This window comes from Ramularia collo-cygni (genome assembly GCF_900074925.1).
Source record: "Ramularia collo-cygni strain URUG2 genome assembly, contig: RCC_scaffold09, whole genome shotgun sequence".
NCBI classification, from domain to species: domain Eukaryota; kingdom Fungi; phylum Ascomycota; class Dothideomycetes; order Mycosphaerellales; family Mycosphaerellaceae; genus Ramularia; species Ramularia collo-cygni.
Genome location: NW_019716263.1, coordinates 173,226 through 198,612, shown reverse-complemented (window position 1 = coordinate 198,612; position 25,387 = coordinate 173,226). Strand labels below are relative to the sequence as shown.

Below are 25,387 nucleotides of genomic sequence, written 5' to 3'. Positions count from 1 at the left end.
TCGTGTATGCAGTATCTCATAAGCAGACGCTCCAGTATGTCATCCCTCCCTTCATTATCCTTGCAATTTGCCTGGATGGGACTGATCAGTGTCATCATGATCAATCCGGTGATTCTCGCCGAGCTGCTTCGTCAAGAAGGTCCTAACAGTGCATAGCCCAATGTATTGGCCTGGCCGTCTAATGTTCCTCAGCTTCCACGGCCTTGCTCACCTCCACAGCTTTGTTCGCATCCACGGCCTTGCTAACCTCCACAGCTTTGTTCGCATCCACGGCCTTGCTAACCTCCACAGCTTTGTTCGCCTCCATAACTTTGTTCGCCTCCACGGCCTTGCTCGCAGCCTCGACCTTGCTCTCCCTCACTGGCCTGCTCACCCTCGCTACCCTGATCTTCTTGAAGCCTTCATCATCACCCTTGTACTTATCGGTCAAAGCCTGTACAGCATCCTCAATCTGCTTGACCTCCCACTTAATCTTCGCCTGGTTCTCCTGCTCCCTCCTCGTCGCCTCCCACTTAATCTTCGCCTGGTTCTCCTGCTCCTTCCTCGTCGCCTGCAACGTGCACACAGCCCGTTCAACTGAATTTACCACCCAGAGACCACCCGTCAGAAACCCCAAACCCTTCCTACCACCAAGCTGCTCGAGTTGCCTCGTCAGACCCGGGATAATATTCTTGACGTCGTCGTAGAATGCATGCGGAAGCTTAACAAGGTCCCATCCCAACTTTCCCAGACGCAAGAACTGCGCGAYCCAGTAGAGATCACGCATCATGTCATGCATTTGTTTGATGACAACAGGCTTGAGATTGGATGTGTGAACCATCTGTTCGTCGCAGTGGTGTGCGGTGAGGGCGTTTGCAGCGCGTAAGATATTGACGATCTGTTGCGCGGCGGATGAGRGAGTCATTTGTGGTTGGTAGAAGATGTTGTCCTTGTCTGGGAATGTGGTGTCGGGTCGCAGTGATGTAGATGATAGTGATGCGTGAGCTTGAGCTGATGCGAGCTGCGATCGATGGGTACTGGTGGAGGGTCGGAGGAAGACGCTGGCCTTCTCGGTCGACTTTTTGGACTGGCCTTGATGTAATGGCTTGTTGGCAGGTAATGGCTTGTTGGCAGAGCCTTCTGCGCTTATCTTGTACAGTTCCATTTCCTTGGCGGCGGCATCCAACAGTGCTTCAATGTCCAAAGACGTGGATGTTGTGTTTGACGGAGATTCCGGCTCCGCGGTGGGTGTCTTGTAGGCCCGCGCCAACGAGCCATAGGCAATAGCGTCACGCACATCTTCGTCTGGCATGTCATGTTCACCGTCTTGGCCTCGCATCTCGTAGGACCCGGGATCAATGCTGCTGGTGAGCAGTGCGGCAAAGTTGGCTTTCTCCCCTTTCGAAGCGTGAGCCAGCGTACTCCTCGACGAGAAACCCGAGTTTGGATCATCGAGAGGMTGGAAGTTCGCCGCATAGGGTGCGCGCATCTTTGCCTTTGGTCGAGTCTGCGACGTAGCATCTCCCTTGAAGCTTGGGACAGGAAGGGTTTTGGTCTCCGAATGGTAGCCATGCTGACGTAGCGCAGACGACATTCGTTCAAGGTCATCGTCGCTGAGATTAAAAATGGGAGGATGCGATGCTTGTTTCATCTGTGGCTTGCTGACGAGATGCTTGCTGACGGGCTTGCTGGCGAGAGGCTTGCTGGCGAGAGGCTCGCTGATGAGAGGCTTGCTGGTAAGAGGTGCTCGGTACGAGGCGTTATTGCCCACGCCTTTGATAGCAGTACCGACGCTCGAGACGGGAACGGCCACCATATCCGGTGTCGCGGCCGATTCACCGCGGAGCGCTCGAAAGTGCGCTTTGATCAAATCCTGTGTGGTCATTGCGGTGTCCTTAGACTCAGACTCCACCGCGTCGACCTCGTCGACCTTGTCATCCGATGAGTCGGGGTAGGGCAACGCCGAGTGCATCCAGCTGTCGTCCGCGTACTCTGGAAAGTCGCCCGCCATCTTTGAAGTGCGCGCGAGATTCGATTCTCGGTTGGCACCCTTGGCTGTATGGGCTGGGAGGTCTGTGGCTTCTGCCGATGTCGCAATGTGGTCAGTGGACGATGCGGGTGAGAGATGCTGCAAAGATGAGACGAATGTTGTTGTTGTTGCAAGGTGGGGTCTCAGGAGTCGAAGGGTGGATACTTAAGCTGGATTTGTTTGCTGTCCCGGCTGCGGCCCACAATTTCAGACGCTAGCGTGGATAATTCCTTCACTTGAATCCTGGTCCGTGCGCACTTTTCGTCGAATGGCTCCCTCCAGCACAACGCGCATCACAAAGGCTCTGTTCATCAAGTTCAAAAGGTTGGTCTGTAACAGTTGAAGAACTTCTGACATTCGTTGGGTATATCCAGAAACGCCGGCTCCAATTTATAAGACGAGCCACCTCAAAGCCCGGAAAAGTCCAAGCCATTACGCTTAGCAGTGATGGGACCCTTGCCTCGCTTTCTCTTCTTGCGACGCTTTCTCGTCGTCTCCTCATCGCTGCTATCGGCATCTTCTTCCTCTGCATCGCTATCTTCTGAGTCGTCCTTGGCGCTCCTCTTGACCGCTGTAGTCTCGACTTCCTCCCCTCCTTCGGCATCAGAATCGTCATCCTCCGCGACATCTTCGTCACCGGAGTCAGAGTCAGAATCGCCCTCGCCAGCAATATGTTCCCTCCACACCTTGATCGTCTGGCCTCCGCCAGAGATCATCCTCCCACCAACATCAAATCCGAGTTCCTGCACTCCTTCGATCTCGTCATGCATGACCTCGCCCACCACCTTATTCTGACCTAGCCGTACGAATCGAATCCTGCCATCTCCCATGCCCACGGCAACCTTGTGTCCCATTCCGCCGATACCGTATGGCACATGCGCCATACAATCCAGCGTCTCCTTCTCCCGGCTGACGACAATCCGCTCATCCTGATCGTCCCACTGTCCCTTCTCCCATAATGTAATCACGCCATCACCCCCACCCACCACCGCCTTCTCGCCTGTACTACCACTGCTCTTCTTCGCAGGCAGACCCGTGACGTATAAGCAGGAAAGCAGAAGCTCCTCTTGATCCTCACTCTTGGCCAGCACGCCTCTACGAAGATCCGTCAAAGCTAGTGTTGTGCTACCTGTGGTGAGCCATTGCTTGCTGAATCCGGAAGTAGAAGCCGCAGATGGCGGGATGGGCGTCAGAGAGGAAACATAATCGGTGTGTGGGTGAAATGTCTGGCTGGGCTTGGAAGTAATGACACTTCCAGGCTCCCGCAAGTCGTAGATATGCAATGCGCCAGAGTCGGTGGAGAGCAGCAGGGTCTGAGGGGAAAGAGCGTGCACCACGGTAGGCGCATCGACCAGCGTTCTTGTGGTGGAGGGATCAATGGGGATTCCGACTTTGCTCGTCACTTTTCCCGTCTCACTGTCTGCCGCCTTGACGATGCCATCTGTGCCGGCGGAATATAACTGCCGACCGTCCAAGCTGTACGCCAGACAGCGACAGGATCCTTTGTGTCTTCGGGTACGCCAGGTGGTGTCGAAAGTGTCGGTCCCTCCACTTCCTCTCCGTCCAGATGGCTGTACTTTTTCGACCATCGCACCGTTGGGGTCCACCGGTGGCAGCTGGAGTGATGCGACATGGCCGCTGCTCAGCCCGACAGCGACGAGTGCGGCAGTGGGATGCACGGCCTGTGCAAACAGCTCACCCGTCAGGGGCAGCGTGCACAATGTGTCAAACATTGGGGCATCGGGCTTCATGGGTGAAAGAATGGGAGCTGCAGATGCCAGCCCCCCAGTGCGATCGTCTAGGAAATTTTTGTGGATTCAAGAAGACAAGGTTCAAAGCTCGGGCAAGCTCCAGCTCCAGCTCCAGTAGCGGCGTGGATGTTTTGATTGGTCTGAATCAATACTTGCGACGATGTGTCGATGCAGTTGATGACTGGTATGGGCATAAAGTCTAGTACAGCAGTTGTAAATGTCTGTATAAGTAAAATTGAGGCTTAATGTGCGAGAGTAGGAAGTAAGAAATCAATGCGAAGTAAGTGAAAGTAAAGAAACATCAGCTCCATTTGAAGACTGTCCCATCAATTTTCATCAATATTTGAAGCACGGCGTCCGGGATCGCCACTTCCAATGCCTCTCTCTTCCTTGCCCAGTGCAGCTACGGTACCAAGCTATAGCTCACTGACTTCACCTCGAGGCAGGTGGCAATATAACGCACTTTCTTCACCAACAACGACAATCCATTCCCTTTTCAATCACCACCAAATGGTCATCAAACGTACCAAGCAGAACCAGATCTCTTTCGGGTGTGAGTGTTGCATCGTAACAAGCAATGGTCCACAACTAACGACCTTTTAGACTGCGATACACAGTCGGGCCAACGAGTCTATCCACCAGCACCAGCTGCTTCCAGTATGACAGACCTGTTGCCGGAACAAGAACCACCGGAGAGGAAGCCGAACTCTCATTTCGAGGACGCTGAAAAGATGCATCTCAAGATATCGAGTTGGCCTTCTCTTGGTCAATCCAGTGTTGTCTCTCGGCATGATGATAGCGTGAGATTTACCGTATTGCTGGAAACTACAGCTGCCGGCCTTTCAGAGCAGGACGAACCTCAGCTTTGTCTCTGGCACAACCACAGCGGCAACTCCGACTGGGCTGAGCTGCCTCTCAAGCCAGTCCAGGAAGTGAAGGATGCCACGCTCTTCCATAGATCTACAAATGGCGCTCTCGTTCAAAGATGGTTCTCCGGAGAGCTTTCTGGACTCCCTAAGCATGGTCAGAGTGTCTCCTTCACCGTAAAGTTCCGCATCAGCAAGGATCACGGCTGGAAATGGGTCAAAGATACCACTGGCATCGAAGATGGCGAACTGACCTACCAAACCAATGACTTCACGAAGCACTCGACGTATGATCTGAAGCATTGGTTCGATGACATGAGCTCGGACATATCTATCAAGAGCGAGCGGGCTGAGACTGATAACACTCACCTCTACTCACTGACGGCTCCCATAAAGCCTGCAAAGGGAGAGGACTCTGGATATCAACATCATCAACTTGGTCTTCCAAATAACGCCTCAAGATGGTTCGGTCTCGTCAGATTGTGGTCTCCCTGGCTGGCTCCTCGACAAGGAAAAGGTAAGCTCGACATTGACAAAGATGCCATTCTACTGTCATTCCTGCGCTCAGATGGCCTACATGTTGTGATTCTCGGTATTTCCGGTATCGACGACCTGGTGACGACCTTCTTCAACGATCGCCACGGAAACATCATCATCAAGGGTCGGAATGACCGAACAGACACCGGAACAAGCARAGTCCTCGTAGCAGTGGCCGAGAGCTTCGAGACTGCCAATGCAGCGGTCTTCTATCACGCTCGGAAAGTCGTCGGAACGTTTTCCGCTTCCGATTCAGACAAGGAGGTACAGACGATGGTCGAGGGCGTGAAGCCAGAGTGGCTGGAAGAGTGGTACGATGGTCTAACCTACTGTACATGGAACGGTTTGGGACAGAATCTCACCGAAAAGAAGATCCTCGATGCACTGGATGCGCTGTCTACCGAAGGTATCAATATCAGCAATCTCATCATCGACGACAACTGGCAATCGCTCGCAAAAGGAGAAAATCAATTCGTACGCGGATGGTCCGACTTCGATGCAAACAAGGAAGGCTTTCCTGGTGGTCTCAAAGCAACGACAACAGAGATCCGCAAACGACATCCTAATGTCAATCACATCGCTGTCTGGCACGCTATACTAGGTTACTGGGGAGGGATTGACCCTCAAGGTTGGATCGCCAAGAATTACAAGACGATTGAGGTAGAAAAGGAGCCAGGTGTTGCCGGTGGTACATTCACTGTTGTTGCTGCGGAAGATGCGAATGGATTATACAACGACTTCTATTCCTTCCTTACTTCGGTGGGGATAGACGCCGTCAAGACCGATGCTCAGTTTTTTCTGGATCTCCTCCTCCACGCTCCGGATCGTCGAGACATGATCAAGACATATGCTTCAGCGTGGACTATCGCTCATCTCCGCCACATGAGCTCCCGCGCGATCAGCTGTATGAGCCAGACACCTCAACTTCTCTTCACCTCTCAACTTCCACTGAACAAGCCGCGCCTACTCGTGCGCAATTCCGATGACTTTTTCCCGGAAGTCGAAGCTTCCCATCCCTGGCACATCTTCTGCAATGCAGGCAATAGCTTACTGACACAGCACCTGAATGTTCTTCCCGATTGGGACATGTTCCAAACTAGTCACGCCTGGGCCGGGTTCCACGCTGCTGCGRGATGCGTCAGTGGTGGACCCATCTACTTCACAGATAAACCTGGAGAGCATGATTTGAAGTTATTAAAGGCCATGACAGCGCAAACGTCTCGAGGCAAGACGGTCATTCTTCGGCCGCATGTTGTTGGAAAGACGATGGATGCTTACCAAGGTTACAAAGATTTGGCCGTTTTGAAGATCGGAACGTATGTTGGCTTCGCACAAACTGGGACTTCGATTCTGGGAGTGTTCAATGTTTCAGGACAGGAGTTGAGTGAGTTTGTCGGACTGAAKGACTTTCCCGGAACCGAGAAGGGGAGATATGTGGTGGGTAGCTTCAGCGAAGGTACGACGAGTGCTATTTTGAGTGCTGAGGATGCTWCGCCGTTCGTGGGTGTGGAGCTTGGGGCTGGTGGTAAGGGATGGGATGTCCTCTCTGCCTACCCAGTGAAACGGTTTGAGAAGTTTGGCAAGGGGAAAGACGTGAGCTTGGATGTGGCGATGATGGGATTGGTGGATAAGATGACGGGTGCTGCGGCTGTGACGGGCTATGATGTCTATGTTGAGGGTACGGATGAAGGGACGAGTGGCGGAGGGAGATTGAGGGTTTGGGTGCAGGTCAAAGCGCTTGGGCTATTGGGGTTGTGGATCTCGGAACTGGAAGGAAAGACTGTTGAGGATGACTTCATGGTTCTGATGTATGGGAAGCCTGTGGGAGAAGGTTGCGTGAAGAAGAAGGGAAAGCAGCTAGAGGTGGATGTCGAGAAGGCTTGGAAGGAGAGTGGTGAGGAAGCGGGATGGAGTAATGAGGTTAGTCTGGAGATTTTCATGCGGTGAACAGCGCTAAATAGTGATTTACGCTTCTTATTGCGTTGCATGGTCGATAGTGCCAGCTTCCGCATCCTACAGCGACGGTGATCTTGATGGTGACAGCGACCTTGATGGCGGCCGAGCTTTTGATGGCGACCGCGAAATCTGCCTCCTGAGCGGCGATCTCGATCACTCCTCTCTGCGTGGTGGCTCCGAAGGCCTCTCTCTCGACGGCGATCTCGATCTCTCCTCTCTCTCCCGCAACGCTTCCCTTGTCTCGCCGTATCGAGGGCCATAGTCAAACTCCTCTCGCGTCGAAAATATCTGCGCATCCGCTTGCGTCCGCGAACTTCTCAGAGCGGGAATGTCCTCTGGTCCAATAGGAAAGTCTCGGTGGAAKTTCAGTGGACCTTCTCGGCTCTTCTGTGCTCCGTACCTACCGTGAAGAAAGGTGTTAGCGGTCGATGAAGGAAAGGAAGATGGTTGTTGGCGAAGATTCTCAACCCTGAGCAAAAACAAACCTCGCCAATAAATGATTCCGCGTAAACATTCCCAGTCATCCTAGCATGTGCCCGCACCCATTCCGTCTTGACCTCCACTTCCTCCATTATCAACGTACTACGAGCCTCGACACTCCGCTCCGCAATCTCCCTGAGCTGCTCCGCATCGCGCCCCCTTGCCGTCTCTCCCCTCTGCGCGAGCAATTCCAAAGCATTCCTCGAATCCGAATAAATGACGACTTTGGGGAAGTAATCATGCGTGTCGATCATTCTGACGGCAGTCTCGAGCGCTTTGAGGATTGCTTTGGATTCTGCGAGATTGCTGTCCGTGTCGTCGTTGAAGGAGTGCGCTGTGAATGTCCATTGGCTGTTGTGGAAGATGGCTAGGCCGCCTCCTGAGCCTGGGGGGGTTGGTGAAGGCGGAGCCGTCTGTGAATATGTGGACTGTAGGCATGGTTTTTGGTGATGTTTTTTTGGTTTCTGTTGTGGGCGAGTGTGCGTCGTTGTTTGTTTGGGGGGACGGACAGGGCTTGGCGGGTCGGTCGGGGGCGCTTCGGAGGATAAATCTAGGTCTTTTTGAGGAGGGGGTCTCCAGTGGATAGAGATGCTCGGGGAGGAGAGAGAAGAGATGTAAGGCTGGGTAGGTTGGTATCTTGGGGAGAGCGTCATGATAATGGGTTGTGCGATCTTGCTGTCGGGCGGCTCTCGAAAAGGGGCAGGGGTGATGTAAGCTCACATGGTGCTCTATCGAGGGAGGAGAATGCTCGTCCCCAGTCTAGGTGTGCAAACTTAGCACCTTGTGTGATGGTGTTCATCCGCACCCGCCAGGTTGAGTGAGAACCACCACTCCGCCGACAAAAAGATTTTTTGTATCGAGATCATTTTCGAGCGGGTTCGGCTGCATATATCCGTCCATCGACCAGCTCTGCCACAGGAGAGCCCTCTTCTAGATCTGGTGACGGCGGTCTTATCGAGAGGTCAGAACAGTATGTGGCTGATCATCTGGCGCTTTTGGCCTTGGAACGTCCTCGTATCGATATCTTTGATCGATTGGGAAATCGTGCGGCACACCCACTCAGCTGTCGAACCAATCATGCCCAACCTCCTTCCAATCCAAATATGCCGCTGCATACAAGTCATCAACATTGAGCACATCAACACCTTCGTCGATCAGAAGCTGCCAGACGTAGTTCCGCAGCGATGTAGGCCAGGTAGGCGTATCCCAATATCTCACTTTCAATCCTAGGCTTTGTGCCGCTTCAATTTGAGATCGAAGTTTGTTCAATTGACTTTTTGATAGACGTCCATTTCGCGGAAACCCTATGCTTGATTTGAAAGAAGTGCTGGCGTAGTACGCATTGCTTGCGTTCCATTGTGGAGTTTTCCCTGGTAGTTTGTCTAACGGTGCGTCGAAGAATAGATCGCGATGCGTAGTTGCGTTGATCATGGTTGAGGAAAGATCTATTGCGTTACCGCTCAGAATGATGGTAATCGGACGAGAGATGAATGCTTTGCCGTCCCAAAAGCTGAGATAGTCTTTTCGTCGTAGTGGCTCGATGGCTTGTTCTACAAAAGGAAGTAGATCGTTCGGATCCGTCTTGAAATCTAGGAGTAGGATCATGGTTTGATTGGGCTCCTTTTCAAAAGCCCCAATTGTAGTGCTTCCGGGCGATACGTTCTTATTTCTGGAGACTGTCAGTATCTGCTGCCCTACTCAATCCAACTTGAGGGATAAATCTTTGGGCACGTTCAAATCGACCGATGTTTCAAGTAGCGGGGCACCACTTACATGCGGTCCAACAGCCGCACGACTGGGTCCAAATAGAGGCTCTCAAGAGTACGAGTAGATGTTAGTGAACCCTTGCGGTGGCCAACACGAAGCTCATCGCTCCCTGAAGTGAGCCAAAGATCCACTTCAACGCTTATACATCCTGCATCGAGAGCATCAAAGAGCGGAACATCTCTCCAGTAATCGTTGTGAGAATGACATGGTATGGGCAGCACGCCACCGTCTCTGGTCCTACTGAGCGCTGATCGACTTGGTTTGATACGTCCACTCCCGTAGTCGGAGAAGTGGATGTGGCTAAGAATAACGAGAACTATGTGGAGAACACCACTGAAGATCGTCAGTATCGTCGACGACTTCATGTACTGTTTATGCTTACAACGCAGCGATTACTATGATTGGAAGACTTATCAATGCTATCTTGACGCTCTTGGAAATCCAGAATCGTTTCCGGATAGATATCTTGCTGGAGTCTGCCATGTTCCACAAAAGTTCGACATCTCGAAAAGACTCGCAATAATCTGAGGGAATCGCACATTTCTGTCAAACAATTACAGCGAGTCTTCCTCATTTCGATGATGACGTAGGATGGGCATACGTAGGATATAGCTTTACATTCAATCCGGAGCTCTATTCTCGAGATGAAACATCTCGAGTGAAGAATCAGCGGTCTGGAAGGCGTATGCTGGAGCCTGTAGCCATTTGAACTGTATTCTTTGAATACGTGGAGTACAGATAAGTGTGACAAGTCATTGCATACTTCAAGTTTTTAATGTTGTATCCTGTCAACTCAGGAGCTTAAGCTAGGGTTCCCATGCTATGTGTTGTACGGGCCAAGGCCAATTCCTAATGAGTGGACGAATCTCACGGTTCTAGTTTTGAGCACGCAGTATGTACTGCGCAGCGTACGGTAACGTTAATTTATGTTGTGCTTGATGTTCAGCGGAAACATACCTGATTGTACCATGCCCACATGTTGTAATTTGACGACACTCGCGAACATTGTTGCTGCTTCCTCCTGCTCCAATACTTGCTGCCATCCGGAAAGTTCTTTCAACGTAGGATAGAGGTGTTGCATTGAGCCGATTTCGATCTGCGTGGTGATTCATCCAAGATTCATGCCGGGCGTTGTATTAAATACGCATGTCTTTGTCGAGCATACGCATCATAGCTGTTTTTGCAGGCCATACTTCCAAAAACTGTTCAGTGCGCCAACACCAGTCCTCCTCCCAATACACATAATCGAAACTAGAAGATRTACAAAAGAATTCCCAGAAGTCAGGATACCATCCCGCCATTTCCCAGTCCACAAGCACAACGTCGAAGTCTCGTTCTTCACCTCCGCTAGAGGTCTCTGCAACTATGATATTCGTCTTATGCAGGTCCGAGTGAGTCAGGGTAGGACGGAAGCCCTGAGAGACGTTGAGAAGGTGGGCCTCATAATGGCGAGCCTTGAAGTCCGGCCGATGATTACGTTCCCTCAGGGCTCGGAAATTGTCTGTCATGCCAGCAACAAATGCAGCTTCGCTGTAGAAAGGCCCTAGAAACTTCCGATCGCCTTTCTTTTGGCTATAGAGCAGGTAGTGATGTACACCGCTCCCGTCCAAACCTCCAAAGAAACCAGGCCATGGGCATTCGGCCGCTCGCATAGCTTCGAAAATCTTGCAGAGCTTCTTGATGATTGAGTCTTTCTCGCATTCAGTCAATGAAGGCCACATCGTCTCAAGCTGTTTCCCAGGTATGCGCGTCATTACCAGGAAAAGCTCTTCAGAGTCGCGATACATCGCATGTAGACGCGGAGCCGGAACATTGGGCAAAAATCTTTCAAGATAAATCAATGTCTGACCCTCACGGACATTTACACCGCTTCCGAACTTCACAACGATATCATTGTCGACAGCTACGACTTTTGAAGTACCGGCAGGGCGCTCGCGTAAAATGTGAGGGCATCTTCGGATTTCGTCTGCGGTTGGTAAATTCCGATTGGCGTCGTTTGTGAAAGGAAGAGTGACCGGTTCCCACATGGTGACGATAGGTTTGTTCGTAGTTGGGAACCAGAGAAATCGAGGAGGAGCAATGGAGGAAGCAGGTTATTACTTGTGAGAGACGTTGTAATATATATACGCTTGGATAGAATTGTCAGCGGGAGTGCCGTGCCGCCCGAGGGCTGTTTGAGCCAAAGGTATGGGATAGAACGCACACTAAGCTAGTTGCCAAGACAATACGGAAACATGAGGTATGTCATATGGTTTCTTTGAGATAATAGGTCTGATCCTCAAACATATCGGCAGCATCCATGCTCAATTTTTGAGGCTTTCTATCAGCCCATAATGGGTCTTCGAAGGTAAAGTAAGAATGTTGCCAGACTGATCGATATCTTATGAGTATCGTGTTTGAGCGTTTCTCGAACCTGCTTATCGTAATATCAGGGTTATGCTGTAGGCCATCACTGTCTGACCCTTTACCTCCCACTGACAACGTTCAGGACTCCACCGTCCACAGCGATGATCTCGCCGTTGACGTACCCGTTCTTGCACAGAAACAAAACCGCCATACCCATCTCCTCATCTCTACCTTCTCGCATGACGGGGACATGTCCCGTGCCTTCGATCTTTCCCTCCGGCATTTGGCTCTTGTTCTTCTCGTCACTCTTCTTTGTTGTCATCTCACTCGGGAAGTAGCCCGGTGCAATCGAGTTCACCCGAATGCCCAATTTCTGGAACTCAGCACTCATCAACTTGCTGATATGGACCGTGGCTCCCTTGGCTGCATTGTATGAGAAGTGCCCTTGAGCATCTCGCATGAGTCCGGACATGGAAGAAATGGTAATGACGCTCGGTCCAAACTTCTCCAGTCTACCAGATCCATCTTGGCGGGTATCCGCGCCTGTATCCTTTCCATTGTGTGCTGCCTGTAGCAGAGGAAGGAGAGYAACGGTGGTGAAGTACACACTAGTGACGTCCGTCTGAAAGGTCTTCTGCCAATCCTCAACACTCTCTCCCTCCCACAATTTTTTCGACAGCTCCAGAGCGTTCTCTTCTTTTGGCTCGACCTTGGGTCCGGAAATTCCTGCGTTGCAGATGAGAAGGTCTACATGGTCTTCCTTTTCGGAGATTTGCTTAACGAGCTTCTCGAGATCAGATTTCGATGTCACGTCGCATGGGCCAATAGGGATGATGCGGCCTCCAGAATCTCGCAGAGAGGATGCAATGTCGTCAGATTGGGCTTTCGAGGATGACGGACAGTGTTCTTTCGCAGCGTTTTCCAGAACTTCCATTCGGCGACCAGTGATGTAGACTCTTGCACCGTTGGCGGCAAGGGCTTGAGTTGCCATAAGACCAATGCCTGGCGAAATGTAAGCAGTTGTTGTCGATGATGGAGTGCTCTTAATGCATTGGAGTAGAAGGGTCGAATACTGAAATTTACTATCTGAAAAAATGGGAAGACATCCATCTCGAACAACCGTACTCCGGTGTATCAAGACTTCAAGTCAAGTTTTCAAGACTTACCAGTTCCTCCACCCGTTACTAGGCAAACATAGCCCTTTACGCTGAAGAGGCGACTGACATCGAAGTGGTGTGTGGAAGCCATGTTGGAAGACTTTTCTGCCTTGCTGATCTTTCCGCTTGATGAGATCTCGTCAGTCGATTGACTTTTCGTTGTTGATGTTGAATCAAGCCGAATTGTGGAAAAAGGCAAGAGTGATAAATATAAGACAGTGACGATGCCTGACGTTGTTGTCGCTAGTCCAAAAAGGGGAAGTGCGTGCATGAAATTCAGAGGTTTACTTCACTTCACTCCTCCCTCCAGGAAGAGTACAACACTAGACGTCACTTTCTACCGCGCTTGCAGGGGGCTTTGTTGCACGGCATTCCAATAACGTCACTCTTTATCATGACTTCCAAGACCTCCATTGCTCGTCGTAAGGCAGAACTCTACCACGGCCACAACTATCCCATCCTCGAGCGATACTTCCAAGCAACGAGACCGATTTTGGTTCCTGGCTCCGTGTCTGCGAAGCTATTGCCGCCGACGTTGACATACTCCTGCTTAGCGTTTCGTGCGCTGTACTAACGGATGACTCCTTATATACGGTGGTGGAATACCCCTCTCCATATACCGCTACCAGACCGTATCGTCGGCCATTGTATACAGCGTCCACCGATCGAATTACATCATCCTCAGAAGGCTTGAAATACAGTGTCTGGCGATGTCTCCTGGGTGGCCTTGGTAATCACCATGATCATAGATATCGCGGAAACTTGTGAAGCAGAGAGGATGTCTTTCCTCTCTGTRTGATTTTACCGACTATACAGGAAAGTGTATGCAAGTACGGTGAGTCCCCTTTATGATCACCAAATCGTTTCGTTCTCCAGCTCTATTTCCTGGTCATTACTTTAGACGCCTCACGTCGTATATGAATACTCTCAGCGTGCACGTCTCTTCCCATGGGCTTGGCTATCGTAATTCTAGCTCGATCATCTTTGAAAGAGAAGGGACGAGGGGGTCAAAAGCCCACGTGTCAGCTGTTCTCTCCAGAACGCTCTAATACATCTACATTCACTGAGCTACTGAGCTCGTATTCCGTTATACAAATCTGGTTACATTCCCTGAGAGCAAAGTCTGAGTTGTGAAAAGTGGGCAGAAGTGAAGAGATAAGTGATGTTCTCGCAATAAACATATCTATCACACAAGACAATACATCCCAAATGCGCCACAAAAATCTCCAACAGCTCAAGCCTGACTATGCATTGGCATAGACCGCTCGCGTTTTCAAATCATCAACCTTCCCTCGAGAGCAAGATCGCACATCATCAGACCCTTTCTCAAATCTCAAAAGTTCTTCTTCCTTCCCACAACATCAACATGTCTACCCTTCACATGTACCCCGACGGCTCTGAGCTCCCCCATGCCTCCGCTTCTGGCGGTGGCCTCGCAATCCTCCACGACAACATGTGGACATTCTACGCCTTCTCCTTCGACGATGCGACAAATTCCGACGTCGCAGAGTGCAAAGCCATCCAGAAAGCACTTCAAGTCGCCGTTTCCATCACCGCGGATCGCCGCCATGACATTGTCAAGGTGATGCTTTACACCGACTCTCAAGCAGCACTGATATTGCTCAATCAGACGCAAAATGGAGAGACGCGGCGACAGAGTTCTCGGGATGAGGTTGCGGATGGCATTCTGGCATCCATGATCATTCTCGATGCGAGAAATATCGCATGCGAGGCAATGTGGATCAGAGGACATGCTGGAGATGAGGGAAATGAATATGCGGATGTTTTGGCCCGGTATGGTGCGGAGAAGTGCAGAATTGGATGGCAATTTTGGGATCAAGAGTTTGCGGTGGACAGGCAGGAGTTTGAGCATTTCAGGCAAGCGATGAGGGGAAGGCGGTTCAACGAGGAACGGATGAGAGATAATGATCATCGTGTGAGGATTATGGAGTTTGTGCAGTGGGAAAGGAATCAGGTGTATGGGGCTGAGCGACAGAGGAACGAGGCTGAGGTGGTGAGGCGGGACCCACGAGGTTGGCGACAGATGCCGGAGACAAGAGTGGATGATCCTGCGTGGGCGTGCGAGTATGATGAGTGATGCATTTATACCTGGCGTTCTCCGCGACCTTTACGCCTTTCAGGCCGAAACCGCTCTCTTCATGCAACACTGCGATAGCCCTACCATTGAAGCCGCAGGCTCATGGAAAGAAATGCTACAGGGTGGGAAAGCAGGAAGTGAGAAAGGGCAGCAAAGCTCATAGGTGAGGGAGATTCACCTGTAGAAATGCGGAACCACACATATGGAGAAACAAAAATGAGCAGAAAAAATAGCGCCCCGACTGGGCGCCATGCGGACACTTATAGATGCCTTCTATCTCGGAGCGTTTTCTCGTTCTTTCGTGACTTACAGGAGATTTTCTCTTTGCCTGCAGAATACCGCACAAGTCTCTACGCAAGACCCGCGCAGTGTAGCTCGACTCACTAAGCGCCTACTCCCCGCCCCGCCGACCCCCTCGGCCGCGGTTATTCGATCTGCCTCCTCGGCCTCCACCGCCTTCACGCTCGCCGTCACCACCTTCCTTTGCGCCGTCCTTGCCTGCACCGCCTGACTGGTCCTTGRCGCCTACACTGTCGGGGCCCATGGTCAGAGCTGCAGTCGCGAGTCTGTTAGAGAGGTCGATTTGCGTCTTGATTGTGTTGGTCAGGTATGACACCATAAGCACGTCCTGGATGTGGTTGTTGCTGTGCCCATGTTAGTATGAATCCCAAAATTTTCTTCGTCTTTGCAACAACATACAAGCTATTCTCGATATCCTCCGMATCAACCTTCGGTGCTAAGCTCAGGGTGTTCATCAGGTATTGTCCCAGAGCGGAACTTGGCTCGGCCTCTTCATCCAACACATTTCCGACGTAGGTGCTCACGCGCTCAAGCATGTCCAATACCTGCTCAATTGTACGCTCCAGGTTGTCGATATCGGTTGTCACCGCCTGTGTTCGGTCCTCGCGATCCCGTGCGCCAGCAATGAGTTCCAATCCGCTCTTCTCAGCATCGCCGTACTTGATCTCGTATGGCACAGGAATGAAGAGGCACGAGTCCGCAGCACGCTCTGCCGTGACACCAATGGGCGCGGAGATGTACGTCTGGGCGTCGACTGACTTGCCGGCCAGGGTAGATAGTGTGAGGTGCACAGCGGGGTGTGGGAAGGTTCCTTCGCCTTGCTGGCCGTAGAAGTTCTGGATGAGGGCAGAGAATGTGTTGAGCTCCGAGGATGTGGCATACCAGCCGATCAGCACCTCCTTGGGAGAAGCCTTCAGGTGCAATTCGAGCATGCGCTTTTGATAGTCCATGTCCACTTCCACCTGCTCCGCTGTCTCGGTGTGGGGCACGGCATAGCAGTTGCGAATGTCGACTTCGGTTCCGTCTTCAGATCGCACGCCGAGCAGAGTGCCAATAACGCGCTCCTGGTCGGCCGGCCGGCGAGATGCGTGGTCGAGGATGGAGAAAAGAGCTTGCGCCTGAATGTTGACGGTGATGGGTGCGGTGGACTGCTGGGTCGAAATGGCCGCGGGTGCCAGTGGCCGCGCCAGGTGCAGGAAGGAGTCGCCTTCGCCCATGATGGAATGTGAGTGGGAGGGAAAGGAGCGGAAGGGGAGGGGTGGAGGAGGGGCGTCGTCGTCGTCCGGTGGGTAGTTCGCGAATTCTTGCCAAGAATTCTTTGAAGATCAAGGTTTGACCTCCGCTAAGTCCGCGATAGCATGCGGAAGAAAGTTTATAAAATCCACTCTCGTCGATCATTCCAACACACACCATGGCTCCTTTCAGAGGAAGAGGCGGCAGTCGCGGGTCAAGGGGTGGAGCAAGAGGTGGATCAAGAGGTGGATCACGCGGCGGATCGAGAGGAGGCAGAGGTGGAAGGGGTGGCAGCGACAAGCTCAATCGCAGCGGAATTCGCACTCGTGGCGGGTACAAGAAGTTTGACAGCCAGAGAGTCAGGGACATTGACGACAGCGAGGAGGAATTACCTCCAGCAGAAGGAGACGAAGAGGTTTCGCAGGACGACGATGATGACGATATCAGTGAAGACGAGCTGGTTGGGCAGCCGAGTGTCAAGGCCTGGCAACAGCTGATGCAGAGCTTCAAGCGGCCTGCAGATGATGGAGAAAGAAAAGCGAAACGGAGAAAGATTGAGGAGACTGTTGAGGAACAAGACGGTGCAGAAGACGTTGAGATGGCGGTTGAAGATGTCGCTCAGGGAGAAGCATCAGAGGAAGAGGACGACGAGGACGAGGACGAGGACGAGGACGATGCCGAAGAGGTAGACGAAGACGATGGGATCCGCGACGATCCATACGAGGTCCATTTTGCCACGGAAGACAACGACCTTGCTCGCCGACTGAAGGCACTACAGGCCGGCGAGTGGAAAACTTCAAAACGATCTATTGGAAAGGCGGCCAATATCGCAACGACTGCCTCAAAGGACTCTGTTCCTCCAAAACCCATCACATCTTCCACTCAACTTCCCCTCAAGGACCGTCTATCAAAATCTTCTTCGTTCAAGCTCCCTCTCAAACTAGAACTCGATCAAACCCTCACCTCCCACATATTCACCTACAGCGATGTCATGACTAGCATTCGGACGCCCTCTCTCCCTACAACCCTCGCTCTTCACGCTGTGAACCACATCCTCAAAGGCCGCGACAAGGTTCTCAAGAACACAGCCCGCCTTCGCCAAAATCCCGATTCTGGCCTGGAACTCCGCGATCAGGGTTTTGTCCGTCCAAAAGTCCTTATCCTGCTTGAAACTCGCCAAGCAGCCCACGCCTACGCTTCCTCGATTGTCAAGATTTTCTCGCCAGACCAACAAGAAAACCGCAAACGCTTCGATGATGCCTTCTTTGCACCACTGGATGAGAACAGTACCATGCCGAAAGACTACCAACAATTGTTCGGAGGCAACAATGACAACTCCTTCGTAACAGCTCTGAAGTTCACACGCAAAACACTGAAGTTCTACTCTGCATTCTACAATTCCGACATCATCCTCGCTTCTCCGTTGGGGTTGAGGAGAATCATTGAGAATGAGGATGTCAAGAAAAGGGACTACGACTTTCTAAGCTCTATCGAGGTCGTCGTCGCGGATCAATTGGAAGCTTCATACATGCAAGCCTGGGAGAATGTCTCGACCGTCTTCTCACATCTCAATCTTGATTTGAAAGATCTTCACGGTTGTGACATCAGCAGAGTACGAAGTGCATACTTGGATGGAAAATCGAGAAACCTAAGACAGACAATCCTTGTCACAGGATTCGTAACACCGGAAATGCAGAAGCTCTACAACGGTCTCGTGAACGTGGCTGGCAAGATGAAAGTCATACCCATATATTCTGGAGACCCTCTAGCGGAGGTCAGCGGAATGGAAATCAAGCAGACTTTCTCCCGCTTTGTTTCCGCGAGTCCAACGTGCGACCCCGACGAGCGGTTCAAGTTTTTCACCACAGCTGTTCTACCTGCTCTACTCCGCGCGCCAAAACCTATGGATGGTGTTCCTGGGATCATGGTCTTTGTGCCGAGTTACTTTGACTTTCTACGGTTGAGAAACTTCTTCGCAACGAGCACCCTAACAGAAAACATCTCCTTCGGAACGATACATGATTACAGCGAAGTCTCCGAGCAGAGGAGAGCGAGAAGCCATTTCAATTCTGGAAGGCATACGGTGTTGCTGTACACGCAACGAGCGCATCATTTCTATCGACTCAGGATGAAGGGTGTCAAGAGGGTTGTTTGCTACGGAATTCCGGACAATCCCATCTTCTATGAGGAGGTCGTTCGAGGTTTCCTGGAGAACTCGATTGTGGAGGGAAAGATCTCTGCTGGAGAGGCTAGTGTGAGGAATCTGTTCAGTAAGTGGGACGGTTTGAGGTTGGAGCGGGTAGTGGGAAGCGAGAGGGTCGGAGGGTTGTTGAGTGGTGTGGGAGATACATTTGATTTCGTCTGATGTTGATGTAATGATAATGTTGTATGCTTGTAGCTTCTTCTTCAGCGAGCTCCTGAGCGAATACCACCCAAGTCGTCGATCATCGATTCGATCCATCTTAATTCATCATTGATTGAAGGTCCATGAATGCATCATATCTATACTGGCGGTGCCTAATCTTCCGAACCACGTGTATAGGAGTCCAGCCTGTCCAGGCTACTCCCTTTTACCCTTCAATTGTTCCTGCATTAGCGTGCCGAGTGTTGCCGTGCTTGGTGAAACAAACAAACAACCTGTCGCGTAAAGTAAGCAGTCTCCACCGCGTTCATAGCTCGACACAACAATCCACAGACGCATCACAGGAGCCATACAACAGACATACCAGCGACAGTCTATTGAGTGAGACAGCACGTTACGAAACGGTCACCTACAACCCGTCCATCGACGAATCAGGGCGTCGTCAAACGCCCCGCCCCACCGACCAAGCGCGAAACCCAATACACAAAACCCAATTCCGATTCCAATCCCCTCCAACATCAACCCCTTCTCAAGCCGCCGAGATGAGTCGCATCACGCGCGCAAAGGCAGCAGAGGTCGCGGAGAAGATGCATATTGATGCGGACGCCGTCCTCGATCTCTCCAGCGATGCCCGAGAAGGCGCCGGCGGGATGCTGACGCCGGAGCCTCGATCAGATCGCGCTCCTTTGGCTGAAATTGCTCCCAATAGCGGCGGAAGTAGTGAAGACACAGGTGAGGCCTTTTCGCTGTTCGTGAAGCCAATCTCGGGAAAGAAGCACAAGGGCGGGAAAGGTGGGAAGAAGGGTTTTGCGGTTACAACTGTCCAGGCGTCGGAGGAAGAGGCAATTCCAGAGACCGCAATGCCTGGCCAGCTCGATGCATCAATGGCAACTGACGAGGCTTTTGCGGGGGGTTTGATAAAGGGAGTTTCCCCAGAGTACAAGTCGCAAGCTGTGGACTCCTCCCTGGGTTCACAGGACGCTAATGCAGCCCCTGCGTCGAGTGTGGACATGTCTCATGGGTCTCATCAAGATATCAAGCCGACCTCACCCTCAAACGAAGAGTGCTGCAACCCGCGTGAGCTGGAGGAGCCGAGTGGGACTTCTGTCTCGGGCACTGCAGACAATATGCCGAACACYATCCAGAAGAGCGACGTTCCTATGGTAGCAGCTCCCTCAACTCCACGACAAAAATCACCATCCATCGACATGGCAGAAGGTACATATGACGCACTTGAAGCGGCGGTAATCCAAGCAGCAACACCTCCAAAATCAACTAGCGAATCTGCATCTCCAACTCATGACGCCATCAGCGCTCTGGACGACCTTGAGGATGCCGTTGAGAAGATCAATGAGCAGGTTCCAGAAATCCAAGCCTCTCCCATGAAATCCAAGGCCAAGAAGGAGAAGGCCGTCCCTCTTGTTCGTACGACCAAAGCCAGCCAGGCGCGTATATCACTCGCTCATGGACCACAAGAGGCTGCGAGAGCACCTGCCCTGGGTCGCCCAAGACAGTCGATCTCTGCTGTGGATGGGAAGCGTATCACTTCGAGTTCTAGTGTGAAGTCGAACGGGATTGCGGAAGGTATGCAGCCTTGAAGCTCACGGCAGAGCACCTGCGCTCAACCAGCGATCGATTGTTAACATTGTCACAGATGCGGAGCCCCCTATGAAGAAGGAAGTCGTGATACCGCATAGCAAGCCCCGACCAGTTTCCATGTCGTTTCCCGCTCCACGTCTGCCATCGAAATCTCTCAAGCCTCTCACCCAAGCCAACTTCACGCTTCCCGGCGAAGCTATGAGCGCAAAGTTCAAGGCTGCGCGAGAGGCCCGTGCTTTGCAGGAAGCGGAGGAGGCCAAGCGGAGGGTTTTCAAGGCGAGACCGGCTCCGTCAATGGTGAAGAAGAATCCTCCAGTTGTGAGGCAAACTAGTAAGTGCCATTGAAATAAGCATGCGCGAGATGACACTTGCTAACATCGTCAAAAAGGCACTAGCAAGGCCAGAGAGTCTATGATTGGAGGAGCGAAGCCTCTCGTACCATCCACCACTCATAGCCGTGCGAATAGCGTCGCGACTTCGAAACCTGCTACCACGACTTTCAAGCCGAAAGCTGCTGTGCCTGCACCCGCTCCTGTCAAGAAATCCACCGTCCCTGCCAAATCAGTCACCGTGCCGAAGCGGGCGTCTACTGCTATGGACTTGCTGGATAATGCTAGCAACGGGACGRTGGCGTCAAGACCGGGTACTGCGGCTGGACGCGCTCCTTCTGTTGCCGGTGGTACTTCCAAAGGCAAAGAGGTATTCAACCGCGTGGCGAATGCGAAAGGTGAGGCTGAGAGGGAGAAGAAGGCTAAGGAGGAGGCTGCCAAGGCTGCAAGGGTTGCCGCTGCCGAGCGGAGTCGGGCGATGAGTCGGGAGTGGGCTGAGAGGCAGAAGGCAAAGAAGGGGGTTGCTGCTTGAGCTGTAAGGTCGAAGGCTTGGATGCTTGATCAGAGAGGTGACCGACCGACACAGTCACCGGACCCCTTCTGGCGATTGACTTGGACCTTGAGGAGGATTTCCTTTGGGACGTTTTGGGGTGACACGATATGGCAGATGAACGATGTTTCGAAGATGAAGAACGAATTGAGAAACATCGGCGGTATGTCTGGAGTGTATTAGTGGGATGATTGTTTAAGCGTTGGCGCTCTGGGAGGTTTTTTGCTCTTCTTTGGTCTCTTTCTTTACAATCGGTCGGTTACCTACACTTATGAACGACGTGGAATGAATAAAGCAGTACATAGTCAATGCCAATATCATATCAACGAGCTCATTGCATCAGTCGGAGTTGATGCTGATGTATTGACTTGCTTCGTCTCCCGAGTGCGGTGACCATGTCAAATTRCAGTGCTGGAGAGCTGAAGTCGTGCTTGATCCAGTAATGTCCATGCACGATACGGGAGTTACCTCAGTGCGATACCAATATGGATAGGAAAAGTCTGCAGTAGGTACTGCACACACGACACGGCCTGATGTCGATGGCGTCGGAGCTATGCTACTACCCCAACCCTGACCCTCAACCGTGATGAGTCATCCATGGATGTTACTAATGCGATATCGCTGTTCGTCATCCAATCACCCCGCTGTCATTGGTGCTTTTCCTCGGAAACACCACCCAGAAACATGACCAACGACAAGTGAGGTGAAGACTTGCGATTATTCGAGGAGGCTGAAGCGATCCACCAACATTCGACATCAACTGGACTGGACTGATTGACAAGACTCGGCGCCGCTGAACGTCCTACTACCTCCTACAAGAGCGGCCAGACATCTCGCGCAAGACTTGCCGACTCGGCAATCGTCAAAATGTCCTTCTCCAACCTGGTCAACGACCTGAGTCTTCGCGACCGCCACCCCTCGAACTCGATCGCAACGAACAGCGGCTCGGTACGCGACAATCGGTCGACATACTCCCGCGCCCGCTCCTATGCCTCGACGGCCGCCACCAGCGTCAGCATTAGCGGCGACATCTCCAGCCAGCTGCATGGCGGCTACTCACATCCCCTCACTCGCGCCTGGCAGGCGGAGCGGCAGTTGACCAAGAGCATGCTCATCTACCCCATCTTCGTTACCGACAACCCTGACGAGGAGACGTCCATTCCGAGTCTGCCCAACCAGAAGCGCATGGGCCTCAACCGCCTGGTTCCCTTCTTGCAGCCACTCGTTGCCAAGGGTCTGAAGAGTGTCATCGTATTTGGAGTGCCTCTCGCGCCCACCGCCAAAGATGCTCTGGGCACGTCCGCAGATGACCCACAAGGACCTGTCATCTCCGCCATTCGTCTCCTCAGACGCGCATTCCCCCGCCTGTTCATCGTCGCCGATGTCTGTCTCTGCGAGTACACCTCACACGGTCACTGTGGTATTCTCCACGAAGACGGCTCACTCAACAACTCACTCTCCGTCGATCGCGTTTCGGACGTCGCCATGGCGTATGCTGAAGCTGGCGCACATTGCGTTGCTCCCTCTGACATGAACGACGGCCGCATCCGCGCTATCAAACTCAAGCTCATCGAAGCCGGCATGGCGCACCGCATTGTTCTCATGTCCTACTCCGCGAAGTTCAGCGGCTGTCTCTACGGTCCCTTCCGCGATGCTGCAGGCTCATGTCCCAGCTTCGGCGACCGCAAGTGCTACCAACTGCCGCCGGGCGGACGAGGACTGGCGAGGAGAGCGATCCAGCGAGACATCGCAGAGGGTGCGGACATCATCATGGTCAAGCCTGCGACACAGTACTTGGACATCATTTCCGACGCCAAGGAGATTGGCAAGGACATGCCCGTGGCCGCTTACCACGTCAGCGGAGAGTACGCCATGGTGCATGCGGCTGCAAAGGCCGGAGTTTTCGATCTGAAGACGATGGCTTTTGAGGTCACCGAGGGTATTCTTCGGGCCGGCGCYACAATTGTAGTGTCGTACTTCACTCCAGAGTTCCTGGATTGGCTGGAGACGTAGAGGAGGCGGGTCAGCCAATATGGGTTGCTTCCAGAGAGAGATAAGAGAGACATGCGCTCAATTGAGCAAGCGTGGTATGTGACCAAAATTGGTGGGTCTGTCACACTCGCCAAGCGCGAGAAAGAGTTGTCCCCTCAGACAGCACGACGATGTCCAGTCATCGATATGACAGATTCTTGCAATTGGATCGCAGAGACAGCGGGAACAGGAAAGTGGCTCGGAGAAATGGAGCAGCGTTCATACCCCTAGCAAGTACTTCACTCAGCTTCAATTCATGCATTTCATAGTCTCGCCTTGTCATTGCACGATTGGTCGGCAAACGTGCGGACACCGTGCCAGAACGCAATTATTGCAGCTGACCTGCTCTCATTTGTGATGATAAGAGGAGTATTACGAGTTCAAGTCAGGAATCGGAGTCCGATTTGATGACGAACCGTAATGAATGTCCTCGTTCCTTATCATCGTAGCCCGACGTAATATCGCGGGCAGTGCTGTTATAACCAGCATCAACCTAGAGCGGTATCCGACATTCATCCTCTGGAGACTAATGTCCAGCTATTAGTGGAATCGATAGTGCACCTTCTAGCATAGCCACAGTCAGTCAGATGGTCAAGCCAAAGGACTTTGGAATGAAGTCGTTGGCTCGCGGGAAGAAGGCATGGATGGCCTTGCATGTCATCCTCGATCAAGTATTGGGAAAGCCCGGAAGAGACGGGCATGACTGCCCTGTGGATGGAAGAAGATGTGTATGACACTGGCATTTACCTAGAAGGAGATGTGCATGACAGCTGCGTTTGCATGCACGTGTCGTTCGAGTGGAAATGGCACCGGCATGGGGTTGGTGTGTGAACATGTACTGTATGTCATGCAGGACGGAGCTAACCTCGATCGTGGGCTGAATCAGGGTCGATCTGAGTCGTCGGCGTGGCCGTGGTTGTTCCATTTCCGTGGTTGGAGGGGTTTGACAGACTGGGGTGGTTGGTTCAAGACCGAGATAGATCGTGGGTTCTTTTCGATGCGAAGATTTGACGCTTTGGCGGCAAGCTATAATAGGATGTCAAGGTCTGTTCAGTGTTATCTTTGTACCCACATGGCGCAAAGGCGAAGGAATCCTTGACGACGGAAACCCCAAGCAGAATTGGAAGTGTTTCACAATTGTCATCCATGCTCTTGGTGGACTTGGGTTGACCTGGTTGCTACGGAGTAAGTGGAGCATGGAGAACTTCCTAGTTCCTGGTCAGCCTTGCCAGCCTTATGCGCGATGAATAAGAATAGCCGCGCGGATCTTGGCCGAAGACACGAATTGGRCAGTTGGCATGATATGGGATGGGCATCGTTCAAGGACGTTCAGATCAATTCGTCATGTTGGACATTCCAATCGGTCAGTGGCCACAAGGGTTTGGAACTCCGTTGATGTCTTCTTCGATGGAGACGCTCAAACAGGAGAGAAGTGTACGACTCGGTGAAACCGCGCAGGCTACCAGAGGCAGACGATGAACGTCTCAGTGTCTCAGTGTCTCATGTCCAGTATCGATAAAGTCTGGCGTCGTTTCCGCGATCTTCAAGTGATGGTGGTGTGTTCACCGTGTGCGAGATGTTTGGCAGGCAAAATTTGGGTTTGCATAGCTGCGTGGACACTGGCAAGTCGGAGGAACCTCTAGACTTTGGGTTTCCCATCAACGGATCCATGGAGCTGCTGTCCGACATATGGAAAGGCGCAGATTCCGACTGCTCCGGGTAGGATAACTTGCAGTTATTACCTTGGTAAACATGTGTTTCCTCATCAGTCCGCGCCCCGCGCACTTCTCCTGATGCAACTGAGCATTGCATCAGCGTTGATCATAGAGCCGAGGAGTTCGTTGGGAAAAGGCTCGTATGGAGTCTCTGCCAGCCTCGTTCAACGGGTGGAGTTGCTCGGTCCCTCGGTCGGGATGATTTGTTTTTTTTGGCTCGCACTGCTCACGCATGGAACTTCACCTTGTGCGCTTTCGATGAGGGATCAGCTACGAATGGAGTACAAGCTCAGAACCGTGTC

The 25,387-nt window shown here is 52.2% G+C and overlaps 11 protein-coding genes; 5 read left to right on the top strand and 6 right to left on the bottom strand.

Moving 5' to 3' along the window:
• Positions 1-178: 178 nt before the first annotated feature.
• Positions 179-1,990, bottom strand: RCC_06159 (uncharacterized protein; the record flags this gene model as incomplete). The annotated part of the gene is made up of 1 exon (XM_023771421.1): positions 179-1,990. One exon carries the CDS (start codon positions 1,988-1,990, stop codon positions 179-181), a length of 1,812 nt encoding a protein of 603 aa, XP_023627189.1.
• A 425-nt stretch (positions 1,991-2,415) lies between these two features.
• Positions 2,416-3,759, bottom strand: RCC_06158 (related to WD repeat-containing protein jip5; the record flags this gene model as incomplete). The annotated part of the gene is made up of 1 exon (XM_023771420.1): positions 2,416-3,759. One exon carries the CDS (start codon positions 3,757-3,759, stop codon positions 2,416-2,418), a length of 1,344 nt encoding a protein of 447 aa, XP_023627188.1.
• Positions 3,760-4,269: 510 nt separating this feature from the next.
• On the top strand, positions 4,270-7,109 carry RCC_06156 (related to seed imbibition protein Sip1; the record flags this gene model as incomplete). XM_023771419.1 has 2 exons in its annotated part: positions 4,270-4,312; positions 4,363-7,109. The coding sequence occupies 2 exons, from the start codon at positions 4,270-4,272 to the stop codon at positions 7,107-7,109; spliced, it is 2,790 nt and encodes a 929-aa protein (XP_023627187.1).
• A 1,548-nt stretch (positions 7,110-8,657) lies between these two features.
• Positions 8,658-9,730, bottom strand: RCC_06155 (uncharacterized protein; the record flags this gene model as incomplete). XM_023771418.1 has 2 exons in its annotated part: positions 8,658-9,267; positions 9,372-9,730. 2 exons carry the CDS (start codon positions 9,728-9,730, stop codon positions 8,658-8,660), a joined length of 969 nt encoding a protein of 322 aa, XP_023627186.1.
• Positions 9,731-10,501: 771 nt separating this feature from the next.
• On the bottom strand, positions 10,502-11,392 carry RCC_06154 (uncharacterized protein; the record flags this gene model as incomplete). Its single annotated transcript, XM_023771417.1, has 1 exon — positions 10,502-11,392. The coding sequence occupies one exon, from the start codon at positions 11,390-11,392 to the stop codon at positions 10,502-10,504; it is 891 nt and encodes a 296-aa protein (XP_023627185.1).
• Positions 11,393-11,829: 437 nt separating this feature from the next.
• On the bottom strand, positions 11,830-12,959 carry RCC_06153 (related to tropinone reductase; the record flags this gene model as incomplete). XM_023771416.1 has 2 exons in its annotated part: positions 11,830-12,713; positions 12,878-12,959. 2 exons carry the CDS (start codon positions 12,957-12,959, stop codon positions 11,830-11,832), a joined length of 966 nt encoding a protein of 321 aa, XP_023627184.1.
• A 1,275-nt stretch (positions 12,960-14,234) lies between these two features.
• RCC_06152 (uncharacterized protein) lies at positions 14,235-14,966 on the top strand (the record flags this gene model as incomplete). Its single annotated transcript, XM_023771415.1, has 1 exon — positions 14,235-14,966. The coding sequence occupies one exon, from the start codon at positions 14,235-14,237 to the stop codon at positions 14,964-14,966; it is 732 nt and encodes a 243-aa protein (XP_023627183.1).
• Positions 14,967-15,357: 391 nt separating this feature from the next.
• On the bottom strand, positions 15,358-16,483 carry RCC_06151 (probable Eukaryotic translation initiation factor 3 subunit F; the record flags this gene model as incomplete). XM_023771414.1 has 2 exons in its annotated part: positions 15,358-15,610; positions 15,666-16,483. The coding sequence occupies 2 exons, from the start codon at positions 16,481-16,483 to the stop codon at positions 15,358-15,360; spliced, it is 1,071 nt and encodes a 356-aa protein (XP_023627182.1).
• Positions 16,484-16,677: 194 nt separating this feature from the next.
• RCC_06150 (related to U3 small nucleolar RNA-associated protein 25) lies at positions 16,678-18,864 on the top strand (the record flags this gene model as incomplete). The annotated part of the gene is made up of 1 exon (XM_023771413.1): positions 16,678-18,864. The coding sequence occupies one exon, from the start codon at positions 16,678-16,680 to the stop codon at positions 18,862-18,864; it is 2,187 nt and encodes a 728-aa protein (XP_023627181.1).
• A 122-nt stretch (positions 18,865-18,986) lies between these two features.
• RCC_06149 (uncharacterized protein) lies at positions 18,987-21,321 on the top strand (the record flags this gene model as incomplete). XM_023771412.1 has 3 exons in its annotated part: positions 18,987-20,445; positions 20,516-20,791; positions 20,849-21,321. The coding sequence occupies 3 exons, from the start codon at positions 18,987-18,989 to the stop codon at positions 21,319-21,321; spliced, it is 2,208 nt and encodes a 735-aa protein (XP_023627180.1).
• Positions 21,322-22,206: 885 nt separating this feature from the next.
• On the top strand, positions 22,207-23,352 carry RCC_06148 (probable porphobilinogen synthase; the record flags this gene model as incomplete). Its single annotated transcript, XM_023771411.1, has 1 exon — positions 22,207-23,352. One exon carries the CDS (start codon positions 22,207-22,209, stop codon positions 23,350-23,352), a length of 1,146 nt encoding a protein of 381 aa, XP_023627179.1.
• Positions 23,353-25,387: the final 2,035 nt, after the last annotated feature.